Source organism: Zootoca vivipara, chromosome 16 (assembly GCF_963506605.1).
Source record: "Zootoca vivipara chromosome 16, rZooViv1.1, whole genome shotgun sequence".
Lineage (NCBI taxonomy): Eukaryota > Metazoa > Chordata > Lepidosauria > Squamata > Lacertidae > Zootoca > Zootoca vivipara.
Window position 1 is genome coordinate 31,321,647 of NC_083291.1, and position 16,252 is coordinate 31,337,898.

The 16,252-nt window shown below is 43.3% G+C and overlaps 1 protein-coding gene across 5 annotated transcripts in view; it reads right to left on the reverse strand.

Annotated features, from left to right (window-relative positions):
* The window catches only part of DNM2 (dynamin 2), a 60,685-nt gene that overhangs the window by 17,760 nt on the left and 26,673 nt on the right, over positions 1–16,252 (reverse strand). For 2 of the 5 annotated variants that reach the window (XM_035141253.2, XM_035141257.2), the window contains exons 11-15: positions 15,009–15,095; positions 14,627–14,697; positions 9,894–9,945; positions 9,219–9,230; positions 2,453–2,566 (exon numbers count right to left, since the gene is read on the reverse strand). In XM_035141253.2, coding sequence (XP_034997144.1) covers positions 2,453–2,566; positions 9,219–9,230; positions 9,894–9,945; positions 14,627–14,697; positions 15,009–15,095 — 336 coding nt within the window. Of the gene's footprint in view, positions 1–2,452; positions 2,567–9,218; positions 9,231–9,893; positions 9,946–14,626; positions 14,698–15,008; positions 15,096–16,015; positions 16,155–16,252 lie in introns of all 5 variants that reach the window. The other 3 variants (XM_035141254.2, XM_035141256.2, XM_035141255.2) reach the window with 3 other exon arrangements.

Sequence of the window (16,252 nt, forward strand, 5' to 3'; positions counted from 1 at the left end):
CCCAGCTCCTGCCAACCTAGCAGTTCGAAAGCACGTCAAAATGCAAGTAGATAAATAGGAACCGCTACAGCGGGAAGGTAAACGGCGTTTCCATGTGCTGCTCTGGTTTGCCAGAAGCGGCTTTGTCATGCTGGCCACATGACCTGGAAGCTATACGCCGGCTCCCTCGGCCAATAATGCGAGATGAGCGCGCAACCCCAGAGTCGGTCACGACTGGACCTAATGGTCAGGGGTCCCTTTACCTTTACCTATGTAGATGTAGAGTTTAAATACTGAAAAGACCTGGCCTGGAGATGGAGTGCACAGGCAAAGACCAGGCCACCCAGTGTCAGGGATGGAAGGCAGGCTTTACTGAGGCTTCCAAGATATCCCAAATTGCAACTATTTTGCTTTCTGTAATATGACACTAGGGAAAGGTGAGAGATGCACTCGGGGATACCTTTGGAATATGGGATGGCCCCTACTCAATACTCGAGTCACCTCCCGTTCATAAAGCATAATTCCAATTTGCAACACCCAGTGTTGTTTTGTTTCCAAGAAACCAAATTGTGAGGCACACACAACTGAGGGGGGCAAGGGTGGGGTGGGCAGTGCATCTCAACGTGCATACATATGTATCTGAAACAGGAATTGGTGTGGGCTTTTCTGAGTGAAGTGACTCCCTTCCCTCTTTTGCTCCTTTAATGACAAATGAACAGCCTCCATTCTGAATTCTGAGTGTCTCTTCCTGTTTGTGCCCACTTCCATGGCTCAAATGGGTAGGGCACCTTGTTTTTATTTGCAAAAGCACTCTGCATGTTTATCAACTCAAACAATTTACTAGCGGAGGTGGGTTTGTGACTGATATATGGGCCAGACAACTACCAGTAGCACTGTGCAAATCCACCTTCTGCTGAAAACAGGAAGTTTCCCCCAAGCTTGAATGCATCCCTTCGTCCTTATTTGGGATCTAGCATTGGTAGAAAGAAACAGAAAGGAAAGCATTCCCCGAATCTGAGTCTGGAGAAAAGAGGGGAAAGCAACAAAAAATATACTACCTCCCACTGCTCCCAAAGCTAAGAAAGGTGAAGTTAGGCTTGCCATACTTCAGGAATTTTGGGGTCTTCCTAAGAAAAGTTCAACAACTTTGCAAGTGTCAGGAATTTTACTTTCTGAAATATGGCAACCCTAGATGAAGGAAATAGTCATGAAATGCCCAACCTCTTTCCCCGCACCAAAACTAAGCAGGGACAAGGGGAGGCAAAGCATTCCTTCCTGCAGTCTGCGGCACTCCAGTCTGGGTAGGGAATTCCAGAAAGTGTATCCAGTTGCCACTTCTTACAGAACAAGGCTCTTCAGCCACTAAATAGCTATGTGGAAGGAAAACCTGGCAGTAGAACCACCAACCCCGAGAAAAAAGGATCACTTGCTAGAGATTCTCCCTTCTGCGCAAGTCATAACACAGAAGCCAGTCCTATATGGAATCTGGTTGTGATAAACTTGGAGCCAAGACTCCTGGAAGTTATTGCCAGCATCAAGGAAGACCACTTCCCTGTCTCAAAATTGGTTCTCCTAAACAGATAGGAAACAAATGTTGTAATGTGCACCACTCCTCTTTAAGAGTTCTAGCCAGCCAGTCATATCCTCTTTCACAATGCTGTACTACATTTCAACCACCCACATTCCCCAGTCAATTGGTATTCACTGGCCACTGAACATGCTTAGTCCTCATTGGGCTGGGGAAACACCACCCCACCCCCACCCTGGTTTCTTCCTGAAAACTTTTTTTTTTACTTCTAACTTTGGAATTTCCCCAAGCCTGCCGATACCTTCCCACTGGGTGCCCTTTTGGCAACGTAACTCACATACATCAGATAATGATAGTGTAATGATCATCAGTTTAATTAATTTAATAATCATCAGTTAATGATAACTTCATTTTCATCAGTCTCCCCCTATTCAGCCAACCTTTGCCCTGAGCTCAGTGGAGAAGGTAAAGGTGGTGAAAGAAAAGTTAGCAGAGAGTTGGGAAGGGGAAGAGGGCAATGGAGGCAAATGGGCAGGTGGGAAGGAAGGGACAGGGGCGGAAAGGGAAGGACAAAATATTTTCCTCCTCACCACCATTACAATGCATTGCAGCTCCTCCTTTGTCTCTATGATCACACCCTCAATATATTATCATGGTCCACACAAACCCTTGCCCACGGCAGCTCATGCCATAAACATGGACTGCTGCAAGGCACTTTGCTGCCAGGTTGTTTACAGAACAAGGCTTGTGCACAAGGGGACTTTTTACCATTTTACAAATTTACTTTTGCATGGCATCCTTGCTGGCAAGTGGGCAGTTTTAGAGGTGTAGACAATAGCCCATATTTCCATGTGTGTGATTTCAAGGACTCAATCTGAGTATCTATAGTACAATGCCACCCAGGTGACTTCTCACTGTGACAATATGGCATGCATGATTACCCACCTCTTCATCCTTGTACCAAGACAAACTTTCTGCCGTCAGGACGAACCAATACTCCTTGGAGCCACCTTTCATGATGCTAATGTTGTTGATAGTCAGCCAGCCTCGCCGGATGACCTGGAGGAAATCAAGGAGTAGGTGAGGAAGGAAGAACAGGTTACAGGCTATCTTGGGAAACAAAAGATGGATGGGATTGCTTTATGTTCAAGAGATTTGGTGCAATGGTTTAAGATTCTAGCCCTCATGGCAATCAACAGGGGAGGAAAGGCCTGCTTCCAAAGTTAGCAGCTTGGAGGGCCCAGTGGAGGATGATGGGGTCCCATGTCTCATGAAAAAAAGAAGGATATTGGAGGAAGAAAGTCGCAGGGAGTGGGAGGTTTTTATGCAGAAGTTGGATGGCCATCCATCTGGGATTCTTTAGCTGTGATTTCTGTATTGCAGGGGGTTGGACTAGATGACCCTCAGGGGTCACTTCCACCTATACCATTCTATGACTCTGTGAAACTGAACAGGGAAAGCATTAAACCTTCAGTTTACAGCACCAGGGTGTTGTTGGCAAGACCCAAAGCCCTCTGAAGATTTCCACCTACAGCGTTACTGTTACACGTGGACTTTTGTTTGCCTCTGAAATAGCAGCCTGGCTCATGATTGCAAAATTCCACCATGTGATCAATGTTAAGCAATGAACCATTCTCACCAATAAGCAACCCTAAAGCACCCACTGACACTTAGTGTACCCAAAATTAAATCTAGAGAATGCTAGATTCAAATGATAAACCTGTAAAGCAGAATTTTAAACATGCCATGACTAGCGCTAGGCAGCAGGAGGTAAAATCAGGAAAGGAACTTTGTGTAGCAGTCCAATACTCACTGACAGATGAACGGGTATTGCCAGAAATAAAAACAGGACAGGAGCTCCTTCTCTTTACAGCAAAAACATTGCTTATAGATGTCTATGAGGTCCCTCATAAATATGGCATGAAACCCATCAGCTTACAGTATTCACAATAACCCTGTCAAAACATGCAGGCAGGAGCCAGAGTATGTTGGTGGCAACCCTCAAGTATCCATGTCTGCAACTTACAAAGCAGCCGCAGATCTAGTGAAACTTAAGAGGATAAAATAGGAGTCTCCTGAACAAAGCTGCACTGATTTGTGCAGGCCACAACTCTTCCAGCAGCCAGTTGTTTCCAACCACCTTTACTCCTATTTGCAAACAACCACTCAGTTCATCTTGCATTTCACACTAATGACACACTCTCAGTTTGCCTGAAGGGGCAGCTCCCCACCTGATGAAGTCACACCAGTCTCACAAGTGACTCTGCCAGAGCTACGAGCAAAATGGAACCAGTTCTTTGCTACAGCCTGGCTAACCAACAAATCACAAAATGAAAACGTAAACGAGGTTAACGGTTGAAATGTCAGTACTGATGCTTGTCTGCCTCTTGGTGGGATAATTTGTCCTCAAGACATTTGGCTCTAGGACGACGGCATTCCTTTACCCTGAAGGAAGCTCCAAGGCTTGGCTTTTCAAATTGGGCAACAACAATAAATGTTTATGTTAATTAGTTAAATTTGCATCCTCTCCTCTCTCTAAAGTAGTGGTTTTCATTTAGTGTTGCAGGGAGCGTTGCAGGGAGTTCTGGAGTTTTTCATAAGCTTTCCCTGATGAAAAGTGATGAACAGTGGTAGACAAGCTACTTTGAAAGGCAGCTTGCCCATCACTTCCAGTCTTTCCTGCAAAGGACAGCCAGACAAAGCATGTTTCAATAGCAACGAGGACACCCAATAGGCCTATGATTAGTACTCTGTGCAAACATGTAGCCAGGTGTCTACTAGTAGATCTGAACCATTTACGATACATCAGCAATTGTTTGATTTCCAATAGTTTTCACTATAACAAACAACAAATTTTAGAAGACATCTGAAGGCAGCCATGTACAGGAATTTTTTTAATGTTTGATGTCTTACTGTGTTTTCATTTGTTGAAAGCCACCCAGCATTTTAATATCCTCATCATCAACAATAACTATAGTAAGCAAAACTGCAAGTAAAAGTATCATTGGCATGGCTGGAAATCTCGCTCAGCCTGTATTTCTTTTACCTAGAGCTGTTTGAACTGGCTTTAATACTACATTGCTGTGATCTGCACTGGGACCTTATAGTGAAGGGAATGTAAGCAATCAAATAAATAATAATAATACAACATACATGTATTAAATGGTTGCTTTTAAATAAGTCTTTGTGCAGCTCTGCTAGGACAGTATTAGAGTAGTGTGTCAGAACCCCTGATCTGTTGTAATTCAGAGGCAGACAATGCAAGCTATCCCAGTGTATGACTCACAGGGTGTAGTAGACAATTCGCTTCACCCACTGAGTCACTATTATGTATCAAACTCCAACTGCTCACTAGCCACTACTCTGCACCCAAGCTCTGATTGGCAGACTACTGGGTTTCAGTAAAAAATAGAATAGATCGCACAAGCCCATCCTTGCTTAGCATGTACCCTAGAATCTTCCATAGCACATTGGATCTCCTCAGACAAATGATGTGGAAAGGATGCCCTGGAGAAAGGAAGTCTGAAAACCACTGCTCTGAAGAGCTCAGAATAAAAGAATCCAGCAAACAGATTAAGTCAATACTTGCCCAACGAGCACCATATTTTAAACAGTTGTGTTAACTTGAGCGAGTACTTCCACATTGGAATGTACTAGTCTAGCCACCATGGCACGCTAGGAATTCTAATTGCCTAGCACAAACCAAAAGCAACACCTACGGTAGCGTTGCCTGTAAGGCATCCCAAAATCTGCCCAACAACCAAATCTCCAATGTTGGAAGGATTTTACCCCTTCCACTGAATATGCTGGTGCCAAGTCATTGAACTCATTATAAATTTATTGGAATAAAAGGCAGCAAAGCAATTGGCAAGCCAGTCCTAGGTCCGGGATCTAGCCCGCTGTTCAGCCCTGAGTTTTAACACCTCTGTTCACAAGGAATGGCCAGCATCAATTCACTTAATATGGCTTGCAGAAACCGCTTGCCCTCGGAACTATGCATTGAACATCTGAGTAGCTGTGTACATTTAAGCAAAGAACGATCATTTACAGCCAAGCAACTGGACAGAACCGCTCTTAATTTCATGGGGAAATAGCCAAGACCTGTAGATTTTTATGGTGCTCGATGGGCTGCTGGGAGTATCCTGCAAGACTCACCAAGCCTGCAATAACCTTGAGCACGCTAGATACTTCAGCTAGCTGCTTTAATTTAAACCCAACACAAAACAGATGAGTTTTAATTTCTCTCTCTGCTAGGATGAAAAGTATCTCTTTAGGATACCTGATCAACATCCCACCTCCTGTGTGGGCCTTTGGAGGAAAGACACAGCAACAAACACACTTTGCTCTGTCAAGGTTGTTCATCACTCAAGAGTTTCATTCATTTATTCGTTTTTATGTCTGTACTATACTTTTCCTTCCAGAAGGAGGCCCAAACAGCAAAACATGTAAAACGTTTTCTACCCAAGTTAGTACCACCATAAATATTAGTAATGAGCAGACTGGAAAGGAAGTAGTCTATATGTTAAGTCATTTAAATATAGCCAGGCTAAAGTATACTTTGGAGAAAGAGAGCAAACCTAATGATGATGATTCAACTGTTAGATACGAAAGCTACAGATGTTAGAGGTAGGATTGCTGAGCAGCTCTGGAAAGGGACAGAGAATTTGGCTTGGCCTGTGCTTAAGCTTTCAAAACCAGCACTGAAAAAGCATGAGGGTGAAGAAATATATATCAATTAGGCATCCTCATCTTTTCAGACCTGCTCAGCTTCTTGCCAACATAAATACCAAGGTGGCAGACACACAGAAGGAGTGGAGCACTGGTGGGCATGGGCTGTTGCAAACAATTATTTTAATTCAAATGAACTTGGCAGCAGAGGAATAGAAGGTGTTGTCAAGTCCAGACATAGGAAAGGGAGTCAGGTCAGATTTTCCTCTCTGTGAAGCATTTCTCTTAATTAAAAAGATTCAGGATCAGAAGTCAGTCACATTTTAAATATAATTAGCTTTTAAAAGAATGGAGGCAAAGAGTGGCCAGAAGGCAGTAGAGAGGGGGAGAGACCTTGACACAGATGTGCAAGAAGAAACCAGAGCCCGAAAAAGAGTTTGAGGAGCCCAGTCAAGGGGCACCAGCCCAAGAGAAGCCAATTCTGCCGCCAATTTGAGAAAAGAGACTTGTCTAAATTGGTGTTTTTAAAGAGCTATGTTGAGTTAGAGGGCAAGTTGGGGGCAAAAAGTGTGCAGCAGAGCAAGTTTTGGGCAGTATGGACAAAAAAATATGTTCTTGGGAATCGATCTCCTTATTCTTTAGCCTGCTATTTTACCACCACCACCCAGACAGGCCTACAAGAAGCTGAGGAAAGAAGCACATAATGTTCACTTAAAGCTCCAAACTGCCTCTCAAACGCAGGTGGATGAGTTCGATCCAAAGTGTTGCCTGAAAAGTAAGTTTCATCTTCTACTTTTAGTAAAATCAAACACAGCCCAGCCAGTCAGATCTCCACCTTCCTCTTACTGAAGCACAAACCACATTTTCAAAGCCAGGGATTGAAGATTGGGAATTGGAAGACCAGGGATTGCATTGGAATTGGAGACATGGCAAATAGGCAGACCCTCAGGAGGTGTTATGGCAGTGTTTCTCAAACTCTCGATAGGTTTGCCAAATTAAAATTTGGAGTGTAGGAGTAAGAATTAATTGCCTTCAAAGGAGTCCATCTAGAATGAGTTACTGTTCACAGGTTGCTTCCTGGTCAGAAACTGTAGCTCATGCAGGCACAGGGGAAGCATTCTCCATGGAAGGCTGATTTGCGTTCATATGAACCTCTAATTACTTGCAGCACACTATTTGAGAATTACTGCTCTGAGGTCTGCAGAGTTATCCTTAGAATATCATGAAAATGGATGCGTCAGCACTTTCAGACTCTTTGAAACACAGGATATAATGATGAGAACTGACAGGATGCCTGGGATTCCAGGGGAATGCTATGCCACTATTTTAAACTCTCTCAGCATTCTAGTCCACTGGGTCAGAATATGGAATTGAGAGATTCCTTGTCCAGTAAAAATAGCACTTGAATAGCAAACCTCCCACACCTCCAATCTGAGCAAAGTGAACACATATGCATCAAAACTAGCATATATGTCACATATGTACAATAGTACATAGTGCAATATTCTTGCACCAAGTACATGCGAAAATTATTCCCAGGACAGAATGAGCGGAGGAGCACCTCTGCATCTGTTTTATTAAGAACTGCTCTTCTCACTTACATCCAAAAGTTTCTGGCGATTCCATTTTCTTGTAGAGTAAGCAATGTAACCATATGATTTCCAACTCCAAGATTCCCATCCACAACACATCCTTCAGGGACTTTGAGTTCAAAGGGCAGTATCAGTTTGTTTAATCATGGAGCTACCGATCCACCCACATTTCTTAGACTCTAGTGCACTTAAAGGAAAAGCATAGAGCAACATTTGTCTCACCAGACAAGGGAAAGGGCCACAAAGTAAGGATAGGGCAAACAAATCTCTCTGTGCCTCAGTAATTAAAGAGAAGGCAGCAGCAGCTGAGATTTTAGATGGAGATATGAACAGGTGGCGCTGTGGGTTAAACCACAGAGTCTAGGGCTTGCTGATCAGAAGGTCGGCGGTTCGAATCCCTGCAACGGGGTGAGCTCCCGTTTTGCTCGGTCCTAGCTCCTGCCCACCTAGCAGTTTGAAAGCACATCGAAGTGCAAGTAGATAAATAGGGACCGCTCCGGCGGGAAGGTAAACCAGCGTTTCCTTGCGCTGCTCTGGTTCACCAGAAGCAGCTTTGTCATGCTGGCCACATGACCCGGAAGCTGTCTGCGGACAAACGCCGGCTTCCTCGGCCTATAGAGCGAGATGAGCGCCGCAACCCCAGAGTCGGTCACGACTGGACCTGATGGTCAGGGGCCCCTTTAACTTTATGAACACATCAAGATGAAAACTAACATGGAATACGTTTGTGACAATTGCTGACCAAGCTGGGCATATGGGTGTAGATGAAGAACATGGTGCAATACACGATGCTGGCCACTTGAGTCTCACCAGGTAGGAAGAACACAAGGTCTCAAGGGGGGAAATAACCAGGATGCTAACAGACAGAGTAGGAGCTCAGAATGCTGCGGTTACCAGCCAAGGTTTACTGGCACCTTTATCCTTCCATTGCGCTCTGTTGGTATGGTGGGGTGTCATACCCAAGTATGGCAGCCTCGTGCTTACTTTTACAGCTAAGACTCACAAGTCTCAGTTGCCTGAGTGTCACTAGACTCCAACTAAGTGTATCTTCCTTCAACCGTATATGCCAGCTTGAAGAAAAGGCATGAAGATGAGATATTAAATAAGAACAATGTCCCACCTGATTTCTGATCCAAGGAGGGTTGGAGCTAAAATCAAAACACCTCAGGCTAAAATGAAAGGTTCAGAAAGCTACCTTTTCTACTTACAGTTTCATTCATTGCCCACTTGATAAGCCCAATAATTCAACAGTAGCAACTAAATTTAGAAAGATGGTTCCCATGCCTGGATCTCCTGGAATGCCATTTGAAGTTGCTTGCTTTTCTGTACAATTAAGTGCACTTTGAGGCAAAGAAGTTACCCAACTTGGGGACCTTTACTTTTGCTGGGCAAGGAAGTCTCCATCACCAAATTTTACATATCAGTCACTAGCACATTATACAGGTACTTACCAGTATCTCACCCTTTACAGGTTGGCAAAATTAGTGGTGCAGGTAAAATAAGGAAAAGCAGGATGAGGGGACAGAACAGTGAAGAAAATCAAATAATGAAAGTAGAAGGGGAAGGGAGAAGCAGGAAGCACAAAAATGGTTGGGAAAAAAGGGAAAGCAGAAAAAAAACAGTAAAAGAAAAAAGTTACATGCAATTAATTATAATTTTTCAGTGTTAATGTTTCATTACAGTCTTTCCAAACAAGAATTAACATACGCAGATACATTATATAGAGACTAACTTTATGCACCAATTTTGTTTCCATTCCTTTGCTCAAGTTTTGCTGCTCAGAAACAGAAGGGACTCAAGACTGAAAAAGTTCATTCATCATTTCATTCTTCTGCCTTGAAGTTTCTCTCTTCTACTTGTGTTCATATTGGCATAGATTTGTGGTCACAACTGAAGGATAAATGATTTATTTTGGTGGAGGCACTGTACTTTCTGCAGCTTGTGGCCAGCTCAAAGTCATTTTCTCTCTTCAAATGACATAAGGCAAGGCTTGTGGCACTTCTTCTTTTAAAACTATGCCATGCTCACAAGCCTGTTCAACTCTGCGCAAATACACAGTGTGCCCAACAGGCTGGACTTAGTATGCTGACACTAGTTGGCTAAAGGAAGGAGACATGCATCAGTACCTGATTTGGGATTGCTCTTTTCTTATTTGCTTGGGTGCTCCTTTGCTGTGCACTGAAAGAAAAGAGATGGTTTTACATTAAGCATGCCTACTGGGTGTGAAAAAAGGTAAACTTGCATGTTAGATACACAGAATCACCAACACATTCATTCCTGTTCAATTCAAGCAAAATTAGAGATGCAGATAGGAAAATGCCAACCCTTGAAGGAGAAAGTTCACCAGCAATGGAGCTGAAGTGATACATGCCATACGACAGATTTCTCCACCACAAAGACACTCTATACATTCGCAGTGGTTCCGAAACATCCCACTTCAGATCTAAACCAGAGGGAGACAGGGCCTTGAACCTGTGACTGCATACTACTTTAGGGAGGAAGCAGAACACTCCAGGCCCCAGTGAATCTTTACTTGAAAGAACCTGCCTGGTAGCATATGGAGAGAACACCCTAGTGTGTTTCAATCAATGGGATGTTAGACTGTCTTGCGGGATTGTCAATTTTCACAACTAATTAGTGGAATAATTCTGGGGTCCTCTGCTGGCTGGATGCAGCTTGCCTCCTACCAGTTACATGCACATGTACACAGAACATGCACATTTACTATGTGTTCCAAGGCTAGCCACTCAGGGCTCCATAATGTTGATATATCCTACTAGCCAACCATTACTATGCTTACCACTATGCCTCTCTCTTCTCCCTAGTTGACTCAGACATGCAAAAGGCTTAGGAAAGGGAAAGGTTATTTCTGGATTGTGCCACCCAGAAAAAGGAAAGAATCTCTTCCACTCTTTTGAATTTCTTCTCAAAAGAAATTCCTGCTGTTGCTTACTTTGTCTGATCTGCAGCACAAATTAAATTTCAAGTGAGAGGACCTACACACTACCGGCCACTCTGCTTGCCAGAGGGTGAGGGGCACTTGCCATTGGAACCAATCCTCACCAGTGTCTTCATACAGCCCCTTCAACAAGTTCTCCAAAGGGTTAGACAAGCTACACTCTAGACCTAATAAGGATAAACTCTCACAGGCAGATACGCACCCAGCCACCATGCGCTGCTCAGTGTAACAGCTGGGGAGATTTGGGAGAGGTTTGAGGCATCCAGAGGGAAGAGCGAGGTGAGTCAAAGAGAGAGAAAAACGTGAGATGAAGGAAAAAGAAGGAACTGTAAATTAAGTGTGAAAGGATACATAAATAGACTGCACACAAATTACACGAGAGGGAGAGAGAGAGAGATGGGGAATGGAAGGAGTATGTGAACAGGACACTATGCCTGAGCTGCTTGCTGGGCTGATGCCAAACAGCATTTCTTAAAATGCATTTTTTACGGTGTTTCTAAGTCATCCAATAATTGTCCTAATTTTTCCACTAAGCATCATATATAGAAGTGTCCATTCTCTGCAGAGGCTGTGGGTGTGCACACTGCAATAAGCTTCTGAATCTTAAAGAACAAGCAGGTTATTTAGCCACTAGAACTACAGTGGTGAGCTTGAGGAACAGGAAAAGACTGACAAAGGCACCTAGTGGAGATTTCTAGGGATATAGGGGGAAAGGTCTCAATCCCATGATGGCTGTTCCTGTAATAGTGTGGGAAATTATAACCCTAAGGCACCAGGATACCACACTGAAGAAATTAAATGCCACCCCACATAAATGTAGCCATAACTTTGTGTAACCCTATTTCTTGGGAGTCACTCGTGGAAGATCTGATCATTTGCAAGTACATCATTAAAAGTATACATAATTTGTGAATGGTATGTGCTCTGTTTTGTTATGAAGGCTGTGAATAGAAAGATATGTAGACAGACCACTATAGAGAAATCAGGAGTCAGCTACTAGAATGGCACTGGGAAACAGTCAAAAGATACTGGGTCCTAGGATTTAGGTAAGCAGTAAGTTCATGACCACCAAAATAGCTTTTTAAGAAACATTGCCACCTCCAAGACAAGTACTGTAGAACTATAGGGAGAGATTACTAATCATCTGCAGGTGAGATAATCTGCAGGAACATTTTGGTCATTTCCCTAGTTGGTGAGGCTCATTTGACAACAAAATGGTTGTAAAGTAATGTTCACAATGGTTACTGGCATTTTGATTTGGGATGATTCATTTATTAGATGTAATGCTATCAACACACTTACATTCTCAACTAGTGGGAAAGTTATGAATGAGAATTTAAAAGACTAAAATGTATCACTAGGAAGGTCTAATTCTTTGGGAAGCTGGAGTTTAAAATTGCTTTAAACAGGATCAATCCAAACACCCCGCATATTAGAAAGCACATAAACCTGTCAAAACTAGATCCCAACATGTCTAAAGAGTCAAGGAGGCTAGAAAAAGCAAGACACTTCCTTTAAAAACTGGAAGTGTCTGTCCAGTCACAGAGGAAAAGGAGGCACAGACTCAGGGGAACCAAATGTAAATGTACAATGTGGCAAGCCATGAAGAAACAAGTAAGATCTAATGGAAAAAAGCAGAAGCAGAAAAGCTAACTAGAAAGGGTGCGCAACAGCTGGATAAAAATAGTACCGGGGAAAGTCAGGGTAACTGCAGACAACTGATATATATTGTCATCAGTGTTGAAGGGTACCCACCCTTGAGTCCTTTATCTAAAGACCTGTATGCATCAGAGGTGACAAGATGGAAATTTTTTAAAAAGTAATCACCAGAACCCAAGGGGCTTCTGAATTGGCTGCTGCATGTTGAAGTCCAGATTGGACTTCTAAGTCAAGCGTGCTTTCCACATGGGAAAAAAATATGCACTCCCTTTTGCCATATTTAGATTCTGCAACCATTATTTTTGAATTTGAAAGCCTAAGATTACTGTAATGTGCTATACCAAGGGACTGCAATTGCTTACTTCAAAATTCATCACAGCATCAGTCCTCCATCATCTTCCATAACTCCCTATGTCCCTCAGAGCACCATGCAAAGTGTTTTTATCCTACAAAGCCCTGGAGCCCTACATGCCTACAAGCAATTCTCCTTTCCTATGTCCCAACACAACTTACAATAGCTCACATGAGGTTACCCTCAATATTAGTAGTGCAGAACACCAGGCTACTCAATACACAGAGGCATTCCCATAGGCTGCATTGTGCACTTTCCTGGGAGACTTGCCAAATAGTATTTCTGAAGTGGCATAAGACCTTCCTATTTTGGCTGGCTTTTGCTAGTTAGACATGTCTTTGTGATAGGGCAGGGTAAAGTCATTGTAAGTGATAAAGATTGTTTTCATTTAACTGGCTTTTTTAAAAAAAGCACCCGAGTTGCTTGATCCGAGCCTTGAAAATAGGATAGGTCACAAAGGAAAGCCAAACATATGTTTTGTCCCTCCCTCTCTCTCACACACACATCTCACTCACTGTTATCTTTTCACTCAAGCATTTGAGATTAAAGTTCATTAACTTCTCCAAAATGGAAGTTTGATCTCAACAACATATGACTAGTTTCAGCTTCTAGTTATTTGATTTTGGTTAACCCAAGTCACGAGATCTGTACTACCAGGCAGTCATCCAATCACAAGATGCTCTTTTCTGCTTGGCCAAAAAAGAAGAAGAAGAGTTTAGATTTGATACATAGCTGCCAAGTTTTCCCTTTTCTCACGAGGAAGCCTATTCAGCATAAGGGAATTTCCCTTTAAAAAAGGGAGAACTTGGCAGCTATGATTTGATATCCCGCTTTATCACTACCCGAAGGAGTCTCAAAGCGGCTAACAATCTCCTTTCCCCTCCTCCCCCACAACAGACACCCTGTGATGTGGGTGGGGCTGAGAGACTTCAAAGAAGTGTGACTAGCCCAAGGTCACCCAGCAGCTGCATGTGGAGGAGCGGAGACACGAACCCGGTTCCCCAGATTAGGAGTCTACCGCTCTTAACCACTACACCACACTGGCTCTCCTCATTTAATAATCTCCTCATTTCCTACATCAGCAGTAATATTTGGGCCATATAATGTTTCCCAGTGGCCTGATTCACATGCAATGTTAAACCATAATACATACAGGAGCGCCCCCCACCAACAACAGATTTACGTGCAACTGTATATGCACAGCACCGGGAAATAAATAATTTAATTCAAACCCTGCCAGGAGAGAGCTGGAGAGTCCTCATGGCTCATGAGGAGACGCTCCCCGGAGCCCAAAGTCAATGAGAGTGGAGGAAGCCCAAAGATTGGAGGCACAGCAAGGCTTTGTTAACGCTGCTCAGCTTCCCTGCCTAACAGCTGATGTGAGTGGTAGCACAGAAGCAGCCAATTTCCCGCACATCCTCCAGCCAGCCACAGCTTCAATTCTAGTTGTGGATGTTTTTGGATATAAAATTAAAAAATTCCTTCAGTAGCACCTTTTTGGATATAGTAATTTTCATAAGGAAAGGAGAGAGAGCAGCAGAGAGGGAGCTTGAAGGGTGTTTAGAGGGTGCTCCCGTTACACGATTTCCCCTTACGCACGTGGGGACGCAGAACAGAACCCCTGCGTAAGGGGTGAGGGCAACTCTAGTTAACTATGATTTGCAATGAATGAGCAGTGTACTAATGCATGCTGCTATGCTTCTTCTAGACTCCATGCTAGAAACAGCAAACTACAAGCATTGGCTTGCTATTCACTGAGCGGCGACTTAGAATAGTATATAACTCCACACTGCCCATCCACATTAGACCATAGTTAAACATATAACTGCGGTTTAGTGTGACATGCGAGCCAAGCATATCTTGGTGTTTATTTGATAGCAGATACTCACTTGGCAAATCCAATGAAGTCTTCGTGGTTAGTGTTGATGTAGGACAGCTCTATGTCAATCAGCAGGAGAATCTGGAGAGAAGACAAAACCAGCTCAGCTGCATGATAACATCATGAGAAAGAGCCCATTTAGACTACTCTTCTGCACACTTAGCCTGTGACTTTGCCTTGATCATCTTCCTATGCATAGCCACACAAGAGCTCGGTACTTTCTGCACTGCTATAACAAACAATTCCAGCTCAATGGAAACCCTGAGAAAGATGAGCAAAGAAGGGGTTCATTTTGCTGTGATTGTCAGTTGAGAAAGCCATTGTAGATTCTGATTCTGCTATTCTCAGTCAGCCCAGAGGTTATTTGGCGAGTAAACAAAAAACCTGCTCACCTGGTCCTTAGTTTTCCCTTCTCGTTCTCTGATGTATGTCGTAACAATTCTTTCTGTTTCTTCTCGAAGCCTAGGGTAAGAACCAAGCTGAGAACAAGCAGAGAAGAGATCAGATCACTGCAGTCTTAAGCATCAAGTATAGACACACGTATAGAGAACAGAAGAGAAGAGGCTGGGCTATCTCTCAATTTTACCACTGGGACAGGGCTAAAGCACAAAGTAAGAGGGGTTTGGGGTGGGTTTTCATTTTTCCAGTTCAATAAAGATACAAAACGTTTTTCTGGGTGTTTGATGTGCACCCTATGCTCCCCATGGCTTTTGTTTGGGAAACAGCCCAAGACCTCTATGGAGTTTAGCAGAAGGAACACATGAGACTGGCTTCTTAGTGTCACAGGAAAAAGAATGAGAGTTGCTTTCTTTTTGATTAAATGATAGGGCTACCCACAAGTCACTGTGGAAGGTGCTGATTACATATTGCCAAGATACTCTTAGAACAGATAAATGTCAGAGCTCTTTTCATGCTTTAGCGCTGAAACAAGCTTCTTTTGGCACAGAGCAGCTGAAAAGCATAACCTTGTATTACAGGAAGCGCTCCTGAGATTTAGCCACTTTTCAAAGCATGTTCAACTACAGCTGCTATGGTCCAAGCAACACCAGTGCAATGTCTCTGTGGGACGCTGCTGTGAAGCCAAACTGGACAATTCAACAGTCTGATGGACATCCTCAGAGAGGATGTAGCTGCCCACCAATTATTATTATTTTTGTCTTTTTATACAATTAAGTGATTTCTACTGAGATGTAAACTGCTTTGATAATTTCATGAAACATAAAAGTAGTATTCAAATAATGAAAAAAGGATGGCAGCTGCTGTGGCCCTGGCTCTGCTCAGGCACAGACTGCCCTCACTGAAAGCATTCAAACTTCCTTTTAGCTGAGAACCGCAAGTAGCCATATTCCAGGTGACAGGGAGATGGGGAGGGGAAATAAAAAGAGTAGAGACTCATTACCTTCTCTGCACACTTTTTAATGACCATGGCCAGCTCTGAGACCACCAGATCAACACACTTCAAACTGGGCTCTTTGAGCTTTATAATCTGTTTTTTCACTATAGCTTCAAAAGCCATGTCAGGTGTGAAGAGCCCCGTCCTGCACCATGCAGAAAGCGCGAACAGAAAGGAGAGATTCCGAAGAAAAGCAGGAAAATAAAAAAAAGTGACAGAGAGGGGAGAAAGAGATTCAAAAAG